Source organism: Osmerus eperlanus, unplaced genomic scaffold (assembly GCF_963692335.1).
Source record: "Osmerus eperlanus unplaced genomic scaffold, fOsmEpe2.1 SCAFFOLD_497, whole genome shotgun sequence".
Classification (NCBI taxonomy): Eukaryota; Metazoa; Chordata; class Actinopteri; order Osmeriformes; family Osmeridae; genus Osmerus; species Osmerus eperlanus.
The window spans coordinates 1-20,940 of NW_026911452.1; the positions used below are offsets into that span (position 1 = coordinate 1).

At 50.8% G+C, this 20,940-nt stretch overlaps 3 protein-coding genes and 2 long non-coding RNA genes across 10 annotated transcripts; 3 read left to right on the forward strand and 2 right to left on the reverse strand.

Moving 5' to 3' along the window:
• Nucleotides 1–208: 208 nt before the first annotated feature.
• On the reverse strand, nt 209–3,039 carry LOC134016110 (uncharacterized). The gene is made up of 3 exons (XR_009929400.1): nt 2,767–3,039; nt 1,995–2,114; nt 209–626 (listed from the first exon to the last, which is right to left on the reverse strand). It is a non-coding gene; the product is annotated as an uncharacterized LOC134016110 (long non-coding RNA).
• Nucleotides 3,040–3,728: 689 nt separating this feature from the next.
• LOC134016106 (nuclear envelope pore membrane protein POM 121-like) lies at nt 3,729–6,150 on the forward strand. Its single transcript, XM_062455513.1, is given in 4 exon segments — nt 3,729–4,043; nt 4,147–4,533; nt 4,536–5,020; nt 5,558–6,150. Coding segments are annotated over 4 exon segments (1,314 nt in total). The 5' UTR covers nt 3,729–3,958; the 3' UTR covers nt 5,915–6,150.
• A 1,174-nt stretch (nt 6,151–7,324) lies between these two features.
• On the reverse strand, nt 7,325–14,695 carry LOC134016105 (7SK snRNA methylphosphate capping enzyme-like). 5 transcript variants are annotated; one of them, XM_062455508.1, is made up of 5 exons: nt 14,561–14,695; nt 11,014–12,573; nt 9,483–9,689; nt 9,002–9,116; nt 7,325–8,105 (listed from the first exon to the last, which is right to left on the reverse strand). In XM_062455508.1, the coding sequence occupies exons 1-5, from the start codon at nt 14,678–14,680 to the stop codon at nt 8,053–8,055; spliced, it is 2,055 nt and encodes a 684-aa protein (XP_062311492.1). In that variant the 5' UTR covers nt 14,681–14,695; the 3' UTR covers nt 7,325–8,052. The 5 variants fall into 5 exon arrangements, with proteins under 5 accessions (XP_062311492.1, XP_062311494.1, XP_062311496.1 ...); XM_062455510.1 differs by lacking the exon at nt 14,561–14,695 and adding an exon at nt 13,392–13,813; XM_062455512.1 differs by lacking the exon at nt 14,561–14,695 and adding an exon at nt 12,926–13,268.
• LOC134016108 (uncharacterized) lies at nt 12,908–15,235 on the forward strand. 2 transcript variants are annotated; one of them, XR_009929398.1, is made up of 4 exons: nt 12,937–13,036; nt 14,339–14,500; nt 14,577–14,628; nt 14,896–15,235. It is a non-coding gene; the product is annotated as an uncharacterized LOC134016108 (long non-coding RNA). The 2 variants fall into 2 exon arrangements; XR_009929399.1 differs by lacking the exon at nt 14,339–14,500 and having other exon boundaries at nt 12,908–13,036.
• Nucleotides 15,236–15,242: 7 nt separating this feature from the next.
• On the forward strand, nt 15,243–20,299 carry LOC134016107 (zinc finger CW-type PWWP domain protein 1-like). Its single transcript, XM_062455514.1, has 10 exons — nt 15,243–15,275; nt 16,050–16,119; nt 16,338–16,404; nt 17,427–17,503; nt 17,832–17,942; nt 18,071–18,185; nt 18,314–18,389; nt 18,714–18,818; nt 19,295–19,375; nt 20,056–20,299. The coding sequence occupies exons 3-10, from the start codon at nt 16,352–16,354 to the stop codon at nt 20,116–20,118; spliced, it is 681 nt and encodes a 226-aa protein (XP_062311498.1). The 5' UTR covers nt 15,243–15,275; nt 16,050–16,119; nt 16,338–16,351; the 3' UTR covers nt 20,119–20,299.
• The last annotated feature ends 641 nt before the right edge of the window (nt 20,300–20,940 follow it).

Below are 20,940 nucleotides of genomic sequence, written 5' to 3' on the forward strand. Positions count from 1 at the left end.
CCCCCTCTTAGTCCGTCAGTTCAGCCCTTCTCCTCTCCTCCTCTCCTCCTCTAACCCTGCGTCTCTCCGTCTCATAGTGAAGGATTCAGCGGGAGAGGAGGGGGGGTTGTGGTGGGCGTGTTCGGAGGGGGATGTGTTCGGAGTGTTCGAAGTGCGTGACAGAAAGGGAAAAGGAGGAGACAGGCCAAGGTAGATGAATGAAAGAGAGGAGAATAGAGGGGGAAGGGGGGAGGAAGGAAAGGATGGAGCTCTGGACTAACTACTTGATTACCATGACAACAAGCAAAAGATTGATAAACCTCAGAGATAAAAGGGGATGAGGATGGAGAGAATGAGAGAGAGAGGAAAAAAAGGTAGAGAGAGCAGTGGGGGGTTGGGTTCTGTACTGTTACCATGGTGATGTGCAGCTGTTGCTATGGCGATATGCAGCTGTTATTCTAGCAATAAGGCAGCTGTTGCTAGGAGACAGTGGATGGTGTTGCCATGTGGATCCGAACATGTAACTTAGAGACTGTAAGTGCTGCGTGTGTGTGTGTGTGTGTGTGTGTGTGTGTGTGTGTGTGTGTATCTTACCAGTCCTGTGTCCTGGTTCTCAAACACTGTCAGCTCATAGAACTCCTGGATGTCTGTGGAGACATAAACACACTTTAAGAATCACACACACACACAGACACCACAGACGCACACACACACACAGATACCACACATGCACACACACACCACACACACACCACACAAACACACAGACACCACACAACACACAGACACCACACACACACCTCGTCGAGCACATCTAATCCCAACATGTGGAGGATAATCTGACCAACCAGAGAGCTGATAGAGTTTTGACGTCACAGCTCTATCCTCAGATTAGTCCAAGAGAGGGGGAGGAGAGAGAGAGAGAGAGAGAGAGAGAGAGAGAGAGAGAGAGAGAGAGAGAGAGAGAGAGAGAGAGAGAGAGAGAGAGAGAGAGAGAGAGAGAGAGAGAGAGAGAGAGAGAGAGAGAGAGAGGAGGGAGGGGGAGGGGAGAGGAGGAGAGGGGACGGAAGAGAGAGATAGATAGATAGAGAAAAAGAAAGAAAGAAGGAGTGAGAGAGGAGGGAGGGGGAGGGGAGGGGAGGCGAGGAGAGAGAGAGAGAGAGAGAGAGAGAGAGAGAGAGAGAGAGAGAGAGAGAGAGAGATACAGTAGGAGAGTGAGAAAGAGAAGTGATTCTACTATATATCACATATGACACCAGGTCTGAGTTTACATGTTTTCATGTGTGTGTGTATAAGATAGAGATGTGTGTGTGTATAAGACACATATGTGTGTGTGTGTAAGGTAGAGATGTGTGTGTGTAAGATAGAGATGTGTGTGTGTATAAGATAGAGATGTGTGTGTATAAGATAGAGATGTGTGTGTATAAGATAGAGATGTGTGTGTGTGTGTCAAATAGAGATGGGTGCGTATGAGATAGAGATGTGTGTGTGTGTGTGATAGAGATGTGTGTGTGTGTGTGTTAGAGATGTGTGTGTGTGTGTGTTAGAGAGATAGAGATGTGTGTGTGTGTGAGTTAGAGAGATAGAGATGTGTGTGTGTGAGTTAGATAGATAGAGGTGTGTGTGTGTGTGTTAGAGAGATAGAGATGTGTGTGTGTGTGTTAGAGAGATAGAGATGTGTGTGTGAGTTAGAGAGATAGAGGTGTGTGTGTGTGTGAGTTAGAGAGATAGAGATGTGTGTGTGTGTTAGAGAGATAGAGATGTGTGTGTGTGTGTGAGTTAGAGATGTATGTGTGTGTGTGTGTTAGAGAGATAGATGTGTGTGTGTGAGTTAGAGATGTGTGTGTGTGTGTGTGTGTTAGAGATGTGTGTGTGTGTGTGAGTTAGAGATGTGTGTGTGTGTGTTAGAGAGATAGAGATGTGTGTGTATGTGTGTGTGTGTGTGAGTTAGAGATGTGTGTGTGTGTGTGAGTTAGAGATGTGTGTGTGTGTGTGTTAGAGATGTGTGTGTGTACCCAGCAGGGCCTGGAACAGGTCACTCTGGAAGATGTGCAGTAGTCTCTCCGCCCGCAGCTTGAAGGTGTGGTCTCCCCCTGTCTGACATGCCTCCATCACCTGCAACGCTCTCTCTGTGTCTGGGGGTGGCAGGGGGGACAGGGGGGAGGAGAGGGAGAAGGAGAGAGGAGAGGAGAAGGAGAGAGGAGAGGAGAAGGAGAGAGGAGAGGAGAAGGAGAGAGGAGAGGAGAAGGAGAGAGGAGAGGGGAGAAGGAGAGAGGAGAGGAGAAGGAGAGAGGAGAGGAGAAGGAGAGAGGAGAAGGAGAGAGGAGAGGGGAGAAGGAGAGAGGAGAGGAGAAGGAGAGAGGAGAGGAGAAGGAGAGAGGAGAGGAGAAGGAGAGAGGAGAGGAGAAGGAGAGAGGAGAGGAGAAGGAGAGAGGAGAAGGAGAGAGGAGAGGAGAAGGAGAGAGGAGAAGGAGAGAGGAGAGGTGGAGAAAAAGGGGTGAGGAAAAGCAAACGTTCATTTCAGTTCTGTTGATATAGTACTTTCCCAAAACACACACACATGCACACACAAACATACATGCATACATACATATAAACACACATACACATCTGCAAGCAATACAAACACACACCGCAAAGCACAACCAGCTCACCTGGTCTCTTCTACACATATACATTCTGCATTCACACACAAATGTACACATACACACACATGCCTGCATTCACACATACACACACACTCAACACCACACACGAACCCTAAGCAAACTTTGTAGAAGTGCTCACCCTCTCTTTTCAGTGGCATGTTGTGTCTCCTCCGTGTCTCTCTGTCTCTCTGTCCAGCTCTGAGCCCCTGGCAGGCAGCTTAACCCTATTAAGGGATTGTGCACAGATGCACCCTGGGAGCTGTAGTCCAACCCTTCCACAAATACTCTAGAATGTAAGCTTTATGCCTATGTCTATCTGGCTGCCTGTCTGTTTCTCTGCCTGCCTGTCTGTTTATCTGCCTGTTTCTCTGACTGTCTGTCTGTTTATCTGCCTATTTCTCTGACTGTCTGTTTATCTGCCTGTTTCCCTGACTGTCTGTCTGTTTATCTGCCTGTTTATCTGCCTGTTTCTCTGACTGTCTGTCTGTTTATCTGCCTGTTTGTCTGACTGTCTGTCTGCCTGTTTCTCTGCCTGTCTGTCTGTTTATCTGCCTGTCTGTTTGTCTGACTGTCTCTCTGTTTTCTGGATAAGAGCGTTTTCTGGATAAGAGCGTCTGCTAAATGACTAAATGTTTATCTTCCTGTTTCTCTGACTGTCTGTTTATCTGCCTGTTTCTCTGCCTGTCTGTCTGTTTATCTGCCTGTTTCTCTGACTGTCTGTTTATCTTCCTGTTTCTCTCACTGTCTTTCTGTCTGCCTGCTTGCCTGTCTTTCTGCCTGCCTGCCTGTCTAAATATGTGACCCACCGTCGTATTGCGACAACTTTACCGCATACAAAAACAAAGTGAAGCATTTTCTTTTAACCGTTGGGCTGTCTCAGACCCCCCACATTGCGAAGGTTAAAATAAAATTATTTGTATTTGTTTTTGTATTGGGTAAAATTGGGTAAACACAACGATGATTCGTTATGAACCTTTGGGTCATGTGACCCGAAGGCAGCACGAGGGTTAAGTTACCGAACTGTCGATGGTGCACTTTTATTTTGAAAGGTGCTAGAATTGCTAGCCGTCTCGAGTTATACAGAGTAATATAGCCTACCACCATCAGACACACCACCAGCACCCCCCCCCCCCCTTCCCAGGTTGAGTTAATAGTTGAAAATCGTTGAATTCTACACGTGCGCAAGTTCAGCCACTGAGAATGAGGAAGCGCAGCGGTCCAAAAGAAGCATAAACGAAACTGATTCCAACATTCTACGTTGAACAACGGGGCGAACGACACCTCGAGACTAAGTAGAAATTGAAGCAAGAGCAAGTCACGGTGTGCGAGAGATGAAGATGAGGACAAATCTCGTGCTGTGTGCGCTAGCGGTGCTGTCGATGTTAGACCGAGCGGGGTCAGACGCAGCTTCGACAGGTAGGAGCCCCATAATAATGACGTTGCCAAGCCTAGAGGAATGGACTTTCCTTTAGATTATTTTTAGACTGTTAAAGTCTCCCTCTCTTCCTCCTCTCTCCAGATCTCCATGGTTGGATGTTCATTCTGTCTCCAGAAGGAACTGTCACTCTGTTCTCCCCCTCTGTTGCTCCCTCCTCCTCCCCCTCCCCCTTCCCCTCCTCCTCTCCCTCCTCCTCCCCCTTCCCCTCCTCCTCTCCCTCCTCCTCCCCCTCCTCCTCTCCTTCCTCCTCTCCCTCCTCCTCTCCCTCCTCCTCCCCCTTCCCCTCCTCCCCCTTCCCCTCCTCCTCTCCCTCTTCCTCCCCCTTCCCCTCCTCCTCTCCCTCCTCCTCCCCCTCCTCCTCTCCTTCCTCCTCTCCATCTTCCTCCCCCTTCCCCTCCTCCTCTCCTCCTCCTCCTCTTCTTCCTCCCCCTTCCCCTCCTCCCCTCCCTCCTTCACTACCACCTTCCCCTCCTCCTCTCCCTCCTCCTCCCCCTTCCCCTCCTCCTCTCCCTCCTCCTCCCCCTCCTCCTCTCCTTCCTCCTCTCCCTCTTCCTCTCCCTCTTCCTCCCCCATCCCCTCCTCCTCTCCCTCCTCCTCCCCCTTCCCCTCCTCCTCTCCCTCCTTCACTACCACCCTCCCCTACACCCCGTCACCCTCCCCCCCCCCTCTACAAGGTGTGACGGTGTGTTTGCGGTACATAGCCGAGAAAATAGATTACCTGAACCTGTTCCAACTCCAGATAGGCTCATATTTCAGACTATCTCTGTCCAGGCGGGGCATTACCGACACACTATCACTGTCCGGCTTCAGAAAGAAATTCTATTCCTATCAGCCATGGACCTCATCTCTCATCTCTCGCTGGACCAGCATCTGTGTTACCTGGGAGGCCAGTGGGGGTGTGGCTCAGGTGTTTAGGGGAAGTACCAGCAGCGTCATGAAGATTCTGAGAAGAACGGTGAGTGGAGGAGGACAGGAGGACAGGAGGAGGAGAGGAGGACAGGAGGAGGAGAGGACAGGAGGAGGAGAGGAGGAGGAGAGGACAGGAGGACAGGAGGAGGAGAGGAGGAGAGGACAGGAGGAGGACAGGAGGAGACAGGAGGAGGAGAGGAGGACAGGAGGAGGAGAGGACAGGAGGAGGACAGGAGGAGGAGGACAGGAGGAGGAGAGGACAGGAGGAGGAGAGGAGGACAGGAGGAGGAGAGGACAGGAGGAGGAAGACAGGAGGACAGGAGGAGGAGAGGACAGGAGGAGAGGAGGACAGGAGGAGGAGAGGAGTACAGGAGGACAGGAGGAGGAGAGGAGAAGATAGGAAAGGAGGAGCAGAGAGGAAAGAAGTAAAGGAGGATGAGAAGAAATAGAAGAGATAGGAGAGGAGGAGAAGACAGGAGGAGAGTTAAGATGGATTGAGTACACTGAGTAATCTTAACTGAATGTGTGTACCTGTGTGTGTTGTGTCTGTGTGTGTACGGTGTGTGTGTCTCTGTGTGTGTAGAGTATGTTCAGCAGAGGCCCAGCAGTTCTGACTGTGTCAGGGTTCGAAGGTCAGGTCTGTGACATTGAGGTGTGGGACGCCCCTCTCTCTTCTGACGGCATCTACTACTACATGATGGATTACAATTACCATGGTAATCTGCTCAGCTGGTCTGATGCAGGCTTGTCCACCTCTGGCCCCGCCCTGCTGAGGAATAAATCCCTCCAGCAGCCAATCAGAGTCAAGAACCCAGATGCTGGGCCAATGAGAGAGAAGGGGAAAAGTTTGAAGAGGGGGCATGGGGAGAGGATGAGGGAGGGCTGGAGAGGGGGAGGAAGAGATGGAAGGAGTAGGGAGAGAATGAGGGAGAGATTGTGAGGGGGTAAGGATAGAGTGATTGGATTGAGGTGGAGAGGGGGATGAAGAGGTGAAAGGTTAGGATATAGGATATAATCAAGCCTAGTACGTTTGTAACAATATGATTATGCACATCAATAAATTACAATATAATATTACAATATTCATCAACATGTCTGTAGGAGGGGTATAGAGATGGAGAGGTGAGGTGAAGGAGGGGTATACAGATGGTGGGATGGAGAGGTGAGGTGAAGGAGGGGTATAGAGATGGTGGGATGGAGAGGTGAGGTGAAGGAGGGGTATAGAGATGGTGGGATGGAGAGGTGAGGTGAAGGAGGGGTATACAGATGGAGGGATGGAGAGGTGAAGGAGGGGTATAGAGATGGAGAGGTGAAGGAGGAGTATAGAGATGGAGAGGTGAAGAGGTGAAGGAGGGGTATAGAGATGGAGAGGTGGAGAGGTGAAGGAGGGGTATAGAGATGGAGAGGTGGAGAGGTGAAGGAGGGGTATAGAGATGGAGAGGTGAGGTGAAGGAGGGGTATAGAGATGGAGGGATGGAGAGGTGAAGGAGGGGTATAGAGATGGAGGGATGGATGAGGGCATCTGTTCAGTTTAGGGTGGAAACATTGTGTTGAATATTCTAATCAAGTTTGAATCAATAATGTGATTATGCTAATCAATAAACTACACAATATCATCAATATGTCTGAGTTTGTCCTGAGGTAAACAGCAGCGGAGTCAGCAGTTATACATCAGTTAGTGAGATGCATATACATGAAAATATATATTTAACGTTTTACATTGACACTTTATTGATGTAGCAAACTGTTTTATCCAAAGTAAATATTAATACTGCATATAGAAACGACAGCAGCAACAGAGATCATAAGTGTGTAGCTCTAACCCTCTACATTGTTTCATCGATCAGATACACGGAGCGGCCTGGTTAGACGTATGTGTGGAAATATAGTATATATGATTCTTTAATATGAAAAGATTGAATATATAAAATAAATTGTGTTTTTCTGGTGTCTACTGGCCAGGTCTGATTCCTGTCCTGTCAGCCTCTAGCCCCACCTGGTGGCTGGAGAGAGAACTGCAGACAGAGGATTTAGAAGAAACTAAGGAAACAGGTTTTTACTCATAACCAGTCAGTTCATAACAACCAGTCTTCATAACCAGTCAGTTAATAACAACCAGTCTTCATAACCAGTCAGTTAATAACAACCAGTCTTCATAACCAGTCAGTTCATAACAACCAGTCTTCATAACCAGTCAGTTCATAACAACCAGTCTTCATAACCAGTCATTTCATAACAACCAGTCTTCATAACCAGTCAGTTCATAACAACCAGTCTTCATAACCAGTCAGTTCATAACAACCAGTCTTCATAACCAGTCAGTGTAATTTGTTGCTAATAGAGACAAAGGGCAGGTTAATCAATACATTTTATTGATGAAAAATAGAAACTACGACATGGTTAACACACACACACTCTCTGACACACACTCTCTCTCTGACACAAACACACACTCTCTGACACAAACACACACTCTCTGACACACACACACTCTCTCTCTGACACAAACACACACTCTCTGACACAAACACACACTCTCTGACACACACACACTCTCTGACACACACACACTCTCTCTCTGACACAAACACACACTCTCTGACACAAACACACACTCTCTGACACACACACACACTCTCTGACACACACACACACACACTCTGACACACATACACACACTCTCTGACACACACACACACACACACACTCTCTGACACACACACACTCTCTGACACACACACACACACACACACACACTCTTTGAAACACTGACACACACATGTGATGTGTGTGATGTGTGTGTGATGTGTGTGTGATGTGTGTGTTAGGTGTTTGTGATGTGTGTGTGATGTGTGTGTGATGTGTGTGTGAGTGTGTGTTAGGTGTTTGTGATGTGTGTGTGTGATGTGTGTGTGAGATGTGTCTCCCAGTCTTCTGTGAACAAGCAGATCACATGATCACAGAGCTGTCCAATCCTGTGGTCTAGCAATCAGTTTCTTGTAGTCAGAGGTTGTCCAGTCACACACCAAGCCCTGGGCTGACCGCCATTTCCTTCCTGCTGTGTCACTTCCTGTTGTGTCACTTCCTGGAAGTGGGGCCTTTGTGGAAAAGGTAGATGGGCCTGTGGTAACCTGAAGACAAACACACACACACACACACACTAAATGGCCTGCTCATGGAGGAGGTCCCTGTGTCTGAGGGAAAGAGGAGGAGAGGAAGAGGAGGAGGAGGTGGTAGGAGGAGGAGGTGGTAGGAGAGGATGAGGTACCTGTGTCTGAGAGGAGGAGGTGGTAGGAGGAGGAGGTGGTAGGAGAGGATGAGGTACCTGTGTCTGAGAGGAGGAGGTGGTAGGAGGAGGAGGTGGTAGGAGAGGATGAGGTACCTGTGTCTGAGAGGAGGAGGTGGTAGGAGAGGATGAGGTACCTGTGTCTGAGAGGAGGAGGTGGTAGGAGAGGATGAGGTACCTGTGTCTGAGAGGAGGAGGTGGTAGGAGGAGGAGGTGGTAGGAGAGGATGAGGTACCTGTGTCTGAGAGGAGGAGGTGGTAGGAGGAGGAGGTGGTAGGAAAGGATGAGGTACCTGTGTCTGAGAGGAGGAGGTGGTAGGAGGATGAGGTACCTGTGTCTGAGAGGAGGAGGTGGTAGGAGGAGGAGGTGGTAGGAGAGGAGGAGGTACCTGTGTCTGAGAGGAGGAGGTGGTAGGAGAGGATGAGGTACCTGTGTCTGAGAGGAGGAGGTGGTAGGAGAGGATGAGGTACCTGTGTCTGAGAGGAGGAGGTGGTAGGAGAGGATGAGGTACCTGTGTCTGAGAGGAGGAGGTGGTAGGAGGAGGAGGTGGTAGGAGAGGAGGAGGTGGTAGGAGGAGGAGGTGGTAGGAGAGGAGGAGGTACCTGTGTCTGAGAGGAGGAGGTGGTAGGAGGAGGAGGTGGTAGGAGAGGAGGAGGTACCTGTGTCTGAGAGGAGGAGGTGGTAGGAGAGGAGGAGGTACCTGTGTCTGAGAGGAGGAGGTGGTAGGAGAGGATGAGGTACCTGTGTCTGAGAGGAGGAGGTGGTAGGAGGTGAACCCTCCCTTGGAGGAGGTCAGGTAGGAACAGAACTTCTCCGGACGCAGACGAATGTTCCGGAAGTTCTTCAACGTTATCTCCTAGGAAACCAACAGCATACTATCATGTTGACCAGGCCACACAGCTTATTTGTGAGTGTTTAAGAGTGTGTAAGAATGTTTAACCCTTGTGTTATCTTCGGGTCCTTCTGACCCATCAGTCATTGTGACCCACCGTCGTATTGCGACAACTTTACCGCATACAAAAACAAAGTGAAGCATTTTCTTTTAACCGTTGGGCTGTCTCAGACCCCCCACATTGCGAAGGTTAAAAGAAAATTATTTTTATTTGTTTTTGTATTGGGTAAAATTGGGTAAACACAACGATGGTTCGTTATGAACCTTTGGGTCATGTGACCCGAAGGCAGCACGAGGGTTAAGTGTGTATATACAGTGTGTGTGTCTCACCGAGGTCCTCTTGCTGTGACAATAGCTGCTCCATGATTGGGCCTCGAGCAGGAAGTGCCCTCCTGGCCGGAGGCTTTGATAGGCTCGTCTGAACAGCCTGGTAACTCCCCAGTCACCATGGTGAAGATGCACCCACTTGGCCACGCCCAGACACAGGATGACATCATACTGCTCCAGCTCTGCCTCCCTGTCCATCACATAGTTGCCCTGGCAACAGACAGGGTCAAATGTGAGTACAGCAGGGTAGAGTAGAGAAGAGTAGAGATACAGTAGAGTAGAGCATAGTAGAGTAGAGCACAGTAGAGTAGAGACACAGTAGAGATACAGTAGAGTAGAGCATAGTAGAGTAGAGCACAGTAGAGTAGAGACACAGTAGAGTAGAGCACAGTAGAGACACAGTAGAGTAGAGCACAGTAGAGTAGAGCACAGTAGAGACACAGTAGAGTAGAGCACAGTAGAGTAGACCACAGTAGAGACACAGTAGAGCACAGTAGAGTAGAGCACAGTAGAGACACAGTAGAGACGAGCACAGAAGATATACAGTAGAGTAGAGCACAGTAGAGTAGAGCACAGTAGAGTACAGTAGAGACACAGTAGAGTAGAGCACAGTAGAGTAGAGCACAGTAGAGACACAGTAGAGTAGAGCACAGTAGAGACACAGTAGAGACACAGTAGAGTAGAGCACAGTAGAGCACAGCAGAGTAGATTTAGAAGGAAGAGCATAAACTAGTTAGTTTGTATGTGTACACACACACATAAATAAATACACTCACACAGGTCTGACAGCTGCTGACATTACATAATGTTGTAAAAGGATACATGTGACCTAGATATGCAAAAGTACACACACACAGTCTATCTCTCTCTCACACACACACAGTCTCTCTCACACAGAAAGAAACATTTGGATACAGTGGAAGAGGGAGAGAGTGTGTGTGGGAGAGAGAGTTTGTGGGAGAGACAGTGTGTGTGGGAGAGAGATAGTGTGGGAGAGAGAGTGTGTGTGGGAGAGAGAGAGTTTGTGGGAGAGAGATAGTGTGGGAGAGAGAGTGTGTGTGGGAGAGAGATAGTGTGGGAGAGTGTGTGTGGGAGAGAGAGAGTTTGTGGGAGAGACAGTGTGTGTGGGAGAGATAGTGTGGGAGAGAGAGTGTGTGTGTGGGAGAGAGAGTGTGTGTGGGAGAGAGATAGTGTGGGAGAGAGAGTGTGTGTGGGAGAGAGTGTGTGTGGGAGAGATAGTGTGGGAGAGAGAGTGTGTGTGGGAGAGAGATAGTGTGGGAGAGAGAGTGAGTGTGGGAGAGAGATAGTGTGGGAGAGAGAGTTTGTGTGGGAGAGAGAGTGTGTGTGGGAGAGAGATAGTGTGGGAGAGAGATAGTGTGGGAGAGAGAGTTTGTGTGGGAGAGAGAGTGTGTGTGGGAGAGAGAGTGTGTGTGGGAGAGAGAGTGTGTGTGGGAGAGAGATAGTGTGGGAGAGTGTGTGTGGGAGAGAGAGTGTGTGTGGGAGAGGGACCCCCCCTCTCAGACTGCCTGCTTACCGTGAGGAAGGTGACGTTGTGGGGGAATGTTCCGGGGTGGGGAGGGGCGGCCAGGGGAGGGGCGGCTAGGGGGCCCCTGGTCACCCGGAGAGAGAGCGGGAAAGGGGCGTGAGTCTTCCTGTCTGGGGGGCGCCCCAACACTGTCAGTAACCTCTGTAACTCTTCCTCTCCTTTCTCCTCCCTCCCCTCCTCTCCTCTCTCCTCCCTCCTGCTTCCATCAACTCCTGCAGCCATCGTTTGTTTCCCAGGATCCTCCAGTGACCCACCCCCCCCCTTCTCCTCAGCTTCCTGTGCGAGGCTTTGAGACAGGAAGTGCCGTATGTTCTTCCTGGCGGCGTGCACCAGGTGCTCATCCATGTCCACGCCCAGGATGTGGGCGGGGCCAAACCTGCGAGCGATGGCCAGGGTCATGTGACCCGTGCCGCAGCCAATGTCCAGTGCCATCTTCCCTCTGAACCAATCAGGCTGCAGCATGTCGAGGCGTGGATCTTCCCCTGGCCCGACCCGCCCCTCGCCTCCGGCGCCGTAGCAACCGCGGTAGCCATAGTAACGGCTGAAGTTGCCATGGAGATACTTGTTCTTCTTCCTCGGAGGAGGTGGCGGCGGCTTGTGCCTCTGAGGCCCCGCCCCCAGTGGCGTGTGGAAGCTCGGAGGGGGCGGAGTCAGAGACGGAGGGTGCTCAGACCTGGCGGAGGTCGTGCGCCGGCGTTTCCGTGGGCGATGGCCGTCAACATGGTGACGGGTCTTGGAGGAGGGACCTGGGTGGGTGTGTCTCCGGGGCAGGATGGGCGGGACCACCTCGTCCCTGCAATTGATGGAAGTGTTGAGCTCGTAGGGGAGAGGAGATGCCACACTGCCCTCTCTGGACGGTGCTGGTACTGCAGCAGCCTGCGCCCCCAACCCCAGCTCACCTGCGACCTTCGACCTGGCGGAGTCAGAGAGGGCGTCGGCCCCGTGGTGCCTGTTCCTGTGCCTCTTCCTGCTCTTCAGGGGGGACAGCAGCAGCCCCCCCGGCCCCCCACTCTTCAGGTTGAGGGGGTCCGTGATGTCACGGGGTACCAGGATCTGGACGGGGTCTCTGGCCCGCGCCGGCAGGGGAGAGCTTTGTGGCGTGGCCGCGTTCAGCGTGCGGCTCACCTCCTCGTCCAATAGGGAGTTGAGGTTCAGCGGGTCAAAGATGTTCCCGCCCAGGAGAAAGTTGGTGGGGAGGGAGGGCTCTGATTGGCTGTCGCTGTTGGCACGGCGACGGCGCTTGCTGAAGCCCGGATGCTTGAAGCCAACGCCCACAGAGTAACGCCGCTTCGCCATTCGCTGCTGGGAGGCAGGGGGTGGGGCCTGGGGTGTGGGTGGAGCCTGGATCCCATTTTTCGGACAGAGGGGGCGTGTCTTTCCTGGTTTGGGGACTAGGCTGTTGGACTGGTCGTTCAGAGCTCCACCCCCAGCCCCAGGGCATGCTGGGAGGACTGGGTCTCTGGATAGGACAGTCTCTTTGTCCAATGACATCCTGATCATCTTCTTCCGGTAGGTGGGGCTCCGGGTGTGTTGACCAATGGCATGGAGCTGAGGAGACAGAAAGAGAGGGTTTAGAGAGGGGCGTCATCTGGTCTGTTGTCTGGTCGTCATCTGGTCTGTTGTCTGGTCGTCATCTGGTCTGTTGTCTGGTCTGACAGACTCGTACTCACCCAGCCAGGGGAAAACACACACTCTGAGAGAGCGACAGAGCGTATTGTGTGTGTGTGTGAGAGAGTTTGAGACTCACTCCCCACCCCTGTCACTACGCCTACTGAGTGGCTAGAAAAGTGCAGCTGATTTGCATAGCCACGCCTCTGTCAGACCTCATGAATATGTAACTATGTGCCCACCCCCCCCTCTAACACACAGTCCCTCTGCCCCCTCTCTCTCACTCACTCACTCTGCCCTCCCCTTACGGCTGCCAGCGCTGCGTCCCTCCGCCCCTCCTGCTGGACTATGTCTGCTCTCTCCAAAACACAACAAAAATACGCCCAACTAGTCTGTCTGACGGGTATGTAGCTAGCCTGCAAGCTAGCTTCCACACTTTAGCTACTTCCTATGCAACTATGCAAATGTGTCCATTTAGACAGAGAAAAAAAATCGAATATCTAAGATTATCAAAAACGTCCTCCTGCAAAGCTGTCAGTCTGTGTGAGTGGTATGCAGGCTACTAGGTTGTTTAAACTCAGTACTGCCTCAAATCGTGTGTGTGTGTGAGTGTGTGTCGCTGGGTCTGTACGTTTGAGCATAGCCTCGGTTTATATATGCCAGTGCAAACACACAGAGGCGGTGACGGACACGGTAACCAGCGAATGGCGCCTCGTGCTCGTATCCGACCTCCGTGATACCGCCAATAGGACACTCACCGTGGCTGACAGGGCAGACTAAGTCCCTCCGCCTGTAAAAAGGGGTATCTTCACGAATGCCTGATAAAATTGTTAAATAGTCTCGTTCGCCTTTGTTTTTTCGCAGCTATTTCCCATTTTCTGTCTGTAAACTCCAACTGAATCACCCCCGCGCCACCGGCCGCAGTCCAGTATAGCGGCAGTTTCACGTTTTGACAGAAGAACGTGACACGAGCGCAGGAGGCTGCCAGTCCCCCTCGCGCCTCATAACAGCCGTTGTGGTTTTATTCTGATAGCGTCAAATCTGTTAATAACTGAGTCACTTCCTCAGGCTGCAACACGGAGGCAAATAATACAGAGAGATGAAAACCCGTGCGGTTATTTCGTAATCAGAATCAACAAATAAACAACTTGGATTACTCTGCCTCCCCTCCCCCACTCCCCTCCCCCTTCTACCCTTCCACGTGCCAGTATCGCTAAGAATGATGGGAAATTGTGTTTTGGGGGGACATAACACACACTGCGAATGGGCGAAATAGTGAGTCAAACTTTGGAGGGGACCAATTTGAGTAAAAGTTTGAAGAAGTTGACAAGAAAGTTTCATCATGAGTTCTAATATACTAAATTATATACTGAGTTATTCGAAATAGTCAGGGACTGGGAGGACATTATCAATCCATTTAATTAACTATATTTAACTGTTACTTGACTCATACGTTAAGACCCAGTCCAGTGGTGAATGAACCAATTCTGTTGAGAAACTGTCCTGGTCCTTTTTTAAAATATCTTGTTTTATCTTTAGCTCTATATTTCTGCTTATTATGTTTGTCTAATTGTTATGCACCACATACCAACGCAAATTCCTTGTATGTGTAAGTTTACTCTGTAAACCAAATTGGCAATAAATCCGGATTCTGAAATGAATGAATAACTCTAGAGAACTTGATATGTGTTGTGATTTAACGCAGCTGGTCAAGGATGACGTTGTCAAGGTGCTGCTGTGGCGGCAAATCATGTCAGGTTGAGTGAAAAGTGCGCGTGCCAACCGCAGTTTGACAAGTTGACGACAGAAATCTCCTCAGAGTTAACAGTCCAGGAGCTCAGAAACACATATAACTTAGTTAACTCAAGTATGTATATATCTATAAGTACACACCATATGTGAAACATCTGAGTTTCCTCAAACTCACCTTTCTCCTTCTCCAGGACGAACGGAAGGAGTATACTGTACTGTACGCCGGAATGGACACTGATAACGGTAAGCTAGTCCAGCTAGCTAGAGATAAGCAACCTAGCAGGAATTCTGTCATCCAGAGAGAAGAGTTTCTGCGGTATGTTAGTTGCTAAATACTTACTGTAAAACGATTATGGTCAAAGCTAGGTAGTTGTCTCTTATGGTCAAAGTGAGCTTGCTTATACGCTGTTAGTGTCTGACATGGTGAGAACTTTTTGCTACAGTAAGTAACGTTCGCTTACATACTAGTTAGCTAGCGTTAAATGATGAGTTTGTGTTCGTGTATTATAGCTGTAACCATAGCAGCCCAGAAAGAGAAGTTCAAGTTTGCCCCTCCTGTAGCCAAGTCCGGGAAGATGGGAGGAGAGGAGAGAAAGGGAGAGGGGGGTGGGAGGAAGACGGAAGCAGAGCCAGGAGAAGGAGAGAACCAGAAGAGGCGACCATGTTCACTGAAGAAAGGAGATAAGCCACAAGGGAAGAAGAGGGTGTCACTAAAAGAGAAGAGTTCAGGTGCTGGAGTGAGAGGTGGAAAGAGAGGATGTGAGGGGAAGAAAGAGGAGACAGAGGGGCTGACAGTGAAGAAGTTAAAGAAGAATGGAGAGAGAAAGAAGAGTAAAAGAGAAGGGAAAAAGAGGAGAGTTAAGAAGGGAGGGGAAGAGATTCAAACAGAGGTAAGAGAAGTATGTTATCAGAGTTAGAGATGGAGGTAGGAGAGAGGGAGGGAGGACAGGAGGCTAGGACATGTTGGGAGGGGGGAGGAGAGAGGGAGGAGGAGAGATGGAGGTGATGTTCCTCCTGCCTAAAGGGGCCTAGAGGATCCAGTTTCAGGGGAGAGAGCGAGGGGGGGAGGGAGGGAGGGAGGGAGAGGGGCTGTAGCTGGAGATAGGGATGGAGATAAATTATTTAATTGTTATCTTACTGTTGACAGCTCAGTGTAACTATAACTGCCCCTCCTCCTCTCCTCCCCTCCTCCTTACCCTTCTTTCCTCCTCCCGCATCCTCCCCTTCTCCTCTCCTCCCCCTCCTTTCCTCCCCCCCCTCCTCTCCTCTTCCCCTCCTCCCCCTCCTCGCTTCTCCTCCCCCTCCTCCTCTCCTCCTTACCCTTTTTCTCTCCTCCCACATCCTCCTCTCCTCCCCCTCCTCTCCTCTTCCCCTCCTCTCCTCCCCCTCCTTGCCTCTCCTCCCCCTCCTCTCCTCCCTCTCCCCCTCCTCTCCTCCTCCTTACCCTTTTTCTCTCCTCCCACATCCTCCTCTCCTCCCCCTCCTCTCTTCTTCTCCTCTCCTCCCCCTCCTTTCCTCTCCTCCCCCTCCTCTCCTCTTCCCCTCCTCTCCTCCCCCTCCTCTTCTCTCCTCTTCTCTTCCTCTTCTCTTCTCTCCCCCTCCTCTCCTCCCCTTCCTTTCATCTTCCTCTCCTCCCCCTCCTCTCCTCCCCCTTCCTCCTCCAGTCTCTGCCAGACAGCCAGTATGATGAGCTCTTTCAGAGGGTGCTGGAACCCTTCTTTGATGTCTGCCTGGGTGGGTACACTCTCATCCCTCCATCCTCATCCCTCCATCCTCTCATTCTCCTACATTCATCCTCTCATCCTTCCTCTATCACCTTATACAAATTAATACATTTATATTATTGTATTCCTATATCCACTAATAGTAACGTCTAACTATTCCTCCTGTGTGTGGTGTGTGCGATGTGTATGTGAGAGTGTGTGTGGTGTGTGCGATGTGTGTGTGTGTAGAAGATGCTAGAGTGATGCTGAGTGAAGTTGAGCAGCTGCAGACCAGTATAGACTATGTCTCCCACAAGTGAGGCTCACACACACACTCCACACACACACTCAAAACACACACACACTTTAGCCCAGACACTGAAAACACACACATACACACACTCAACACATTCATCACAGACACATACACACTCACCACACACACGTTTAGTGGTCCGATGCTTTTGCAGGGTGGAGGGCAGCAGAGAGTCACAGAGGGTGGAGGGCAGCAGAGAGACACAGAGGGTGGAGGGCAGCAGAGAGACACAGAGGGTGGAGGGCAGCAGAGAGACACAGAGGCCGTAGGGCAGCAGAGAGACACAGAGGGTGGAGGGCAGCAGAGAGACACAGAGGGTGGAGGGCAGCAGAGAGACAGAGGGTGGAGGGCAGCAGAGAGACACAGAGGCCGTAGGGCAGCAGAGAGACACAGAGGGTGGAGGGCAGCAGAGAGACACAGAGGGTGGAGGGCAGCAGAGAGACAGAGGGTGGAGGGCAGCAGAGAGACATAGAGGGTGGAGGGCAGCAGAGAGACACAGAGGGTGGAGGGCAGCAGAGAGACATAGAGGGTGGAGGGCAGCAGAGAGACACAGAGGGTGGAGGGCAGCAGAGAGACATAGAGGGTGGAGGGCAGCAGAGAGACACAGAGGGTGGAGGGCAGCAGAGAGACAGAGGGTGGAGGGCAGCAGAGACACAGAGGGTGGAGGGCAGCAGAGAGACACAGAGGGTGGAGGGCAGCAGAGAGACAGAGGGTGGAGGGCAGCAGAGAGACACAGAGGCCGTAGGGCAGCAGAGAGACACAGAGGGTGGAGGGCAGCAGAGAGACACAGAGGGTGGAGGGCAGCAGAGAGACAGAGGGTGGAGGGCAGCAGAGAGACAGAGGGTGGAGGGCAGCAGAGAGACACAGAGGGTGGAGGGCAGCAGAGAGACACAGAGGGTGGAGGGCAGCAGAGAGACACAGAGGGTGGAGGGCAGCAGAGAGACACAGAGGGTGGAGGGCAGCAGAGAGACACAGAGGGTGGAGGGCAGCAGAGAGCGTTCAGTGGTCCCATGCTGTTGCAGGGTGGAGGGCAGCACAGAGACACAGAGGAAGAGACTTCAGGACGAGGAGGAGGATCAAGACTCCGACTTCTCTGAGTGTAGGTTCACCTCTGGAATCTCTCTCCCTCCATCTCTCTATATCTCTGTCTGTCTCTCCCTCTGTTTCTCCCTCCATCTCTTCATCTGTCTCTCTCCCTCTGTCTCTCTATATCTCTGTCTGCCTCTCCCTCTGTCTCTCCATCTCTATCTCTTTGAATAAAAGCGCTGGATGAATCTAATGTAATTGTCAGTGATGACAGTATTCACAGAGAGCAAAACCAAACAAGCATTTTGGTGTAATCTAACCCCATCCCCTCTCCTCCCCTCCCCTCTCTTCTCCTCTCGTCCCCTCTCCTCCCTTTTCTTCCCCTCCCCACTCCACCTCAGGTGACTGCTGGGTCCAGTGTTGTGCTCCAGACTGCAGGAAGTGGAGGAAGCTGCAGCCACTCACAGATCTGTCTGCTCTTCCTGAAGACTGGACCTGCCAGCTCAACCCTGGTACACACACACACCCTACACATGCACACACACACCATACACACACACACTCAACCCTCATGTGTGGTGTGTGTGGATGTGTGTTTTGTGTGTGTGTGTATGGTGTGCATGCGTGTGTGTGAGAACAGACAGGACCCGCAGTGTGTGTGCAGCCTCCGAAGAGTCCTGCTCAGAAGGAGAGGAGGTCTGGTCCAGCCTGGTACCTGGAGCCCTGGTCTGGGCCCAGCAGCCTGGATACCCCTGGTACACACAGATACACCTTCTATACATACACACATACTATATACACACACTCTATATACACCATTACACACTCACAGTCTCTAGAACCATTGAGCTATAACCACGCACGGTGTGCGTGTGTGTGTCAGGTGGCCAGCCATAGTGGAGAAGGATCCAGATACTAAGAGCTTCCGTCAGTTCAAGAAGAACAATGACTTGGCTCCTGTAAGATACTCACACAAATTATACACACACACACAGTATACACACACACACAGTATACACACACACACAGTATACACACACACACACAGTATACACACACACAGTATACACACACACACACAGTATACACACACACACACAGTACACACACACACACACACAGTACACACACACACACACAGTATACACACACACACACAGTATACACACACACACACAGTATACACACACACACATATATACACGTGCACACAAAGGCACCACATGTAATCATGAACACAAACACTGGGTGTGTGTATATATGTGTTTGTGTGTGTGGAGCAGTGCAGGTACCATGTGACATACCTGGGAGAGCCAGCGAGCAGAGCCTGGGTTACTTCATCCAAGATCCAGCCCTACACACACCTGGACCAGAGCAGAGCTGTTACCGTTAGTAACACACACACAGAGTAATATACAGGGTTCCAGCGGGGTCTTAAAGTTCAGCTACGTGTGGAAAATGGGAAAGTGTACTTTCAACGAGACATGGCTAGATCACAGCGATTTCCACTGTTGGTTACAAGCGGTACCCAACTCCAGGTACAAGGCTTGCTGCAAACTTTGCCCCAAAAATATTCAAAAATTGCGTCGTGTAGGTCTTAAATTTCAATCTTTATGGTCTTAAAATGTCTTAAAAAGGTCTTAAATTTGACTTACTGAAACCTGCAAGAACCCTGAATCAAATCAAATTTATTTGTATAGCCCTTTTTACACGCAAGCATGTCACAGAGGGCTTCACATATGCCCATAGAACTGAGTATAAGTAATAATATAATACACAAGGAGAGACTGGGCCTGGGAGGGGGGAGATCTCTCAATCTGTCATGACACTGTGTGTGTGTGTGTGTGTGTGTGTGTGTGTTTAGTCAAAGAGTCAGGAGAGCTACAGGAAGAAACTGAGTGAAGCTGTCACCATGGCAACTAGGGCCCACAAAGCATCTCTGAAGGTGAAAGTAGAAAATATCATTTATTATTATTATTATTATTACCACTAGATGGCAGAACACACACATACACACACTAAGAGCCCACTCTGTCTCTCCCTCCTCCCCCACCCTCTCCTCCACCCTCTCCTCCCCCACCCTCTCCTCCTCCACCCTCCACCCTCTCCTCCCCCACCCTCTCCTCCACCCTCTCCTCTCTCCTCCCCCACCCTCTCCTCCTCCACCCTCTCCTCCCCCACCCTCTCCTCCTCCACCCTCTCGTCCCTCCTCCCCCACCCTCTCCCTCCCTCCTCCCCCACCCTCTCCTCCCTCCTCCACCCTCTCCCTTCTCCCCCACCCTCTCCTCCCTCCTCCACCACCCTCTCCTCCCCCACCCTCTCCCTTCTCCCCCACCCTCTCCTCCACCCTCTCCTCCCTCTCCCTTCTCCTCCACCCTCTCCTCCCTCCTCCCCCACCCTCTCGTCCCTCCTCCCCCACCCTCTCCTCCCCACCCTCTCCTCCCTCCACCACCCTCTCCTCCCTTCTCCCCACCCTCTCCTCCCTCCTCCACCACCCTCTCCTCCCTCCTCCCCCACCCTCTCCCTTCTCCCCCACCCTCTCCTCCCTCCTCCCCACCCTCTCCTCCCTCCTCCCCCACCCTCTCCTCCCTTCTCCCCCACCCTCTCCTCCCTCCTCCAGACCAGATTGTCCATGTTTGGGTGGTTAACTCGCAGCATCTCCGACAGAGAGAGCTCAGAGGACACTGATATAGCAGGTACACAACTATACACAGTACTATACACACTACTATACACACTACTATACACAGTACTACACACATTACTATACACACTACTATACACACTACTATACACAGTACTATACACAGTACTACACACACTACTATACACACTACTATACACAGTACTACACACATTACTATGCACACTACTATACACAGTACTTAAACGTCATCAGGGTCTTAAATTTCATAGTGTCAGGTCTAAAATAGGTTTTACCTCGTTCATTTCCAGAAACGCTGGCCGCAGAAAGTTATTACAAAGTAGCTAAAAGTATTGAGTCGTAGCCTACAAAGCGGAGCTCTAGAGTCTTTGCTACAAAACCAACAGAACGCTGTCCTCAGAACATTGGTTCGTGTGTTGTAGTTCTTTCTGGTGTTGGTCTGTAAGCAGTGATAAAACTACATATCCCGTGATGCTGACCTGCCTGCGAAATACGTCAGCGTCTCCTCAGAGTTTGTTAAAGTTCGGCTACGTGTGGAAAATGGGAAAGTGTACTTTCAACGAGACATGGCTAGATCACAGAGATTTCCACTGTTGGTTACAAGCGGGAGTCAGGTGGCTGAGCGGTTAGGGAATCAGGCTAGTAATCTGAAGGTTGCCAGTTCGATTCCCGGCCATGCCAAATGAAGTTGTGTCCTTGGGCAAGGCACTTCACCCTACTTGCCTCGGGGGAATGTCCCTGTACTTACTGTAAGTCGCTCTGGATAAGAGCGTCTGCTAAATGACAAAATGTAAATGTATAGTTGTACAGGTACAGAGGTACAGGTGTACAGGTATAGGTGTACA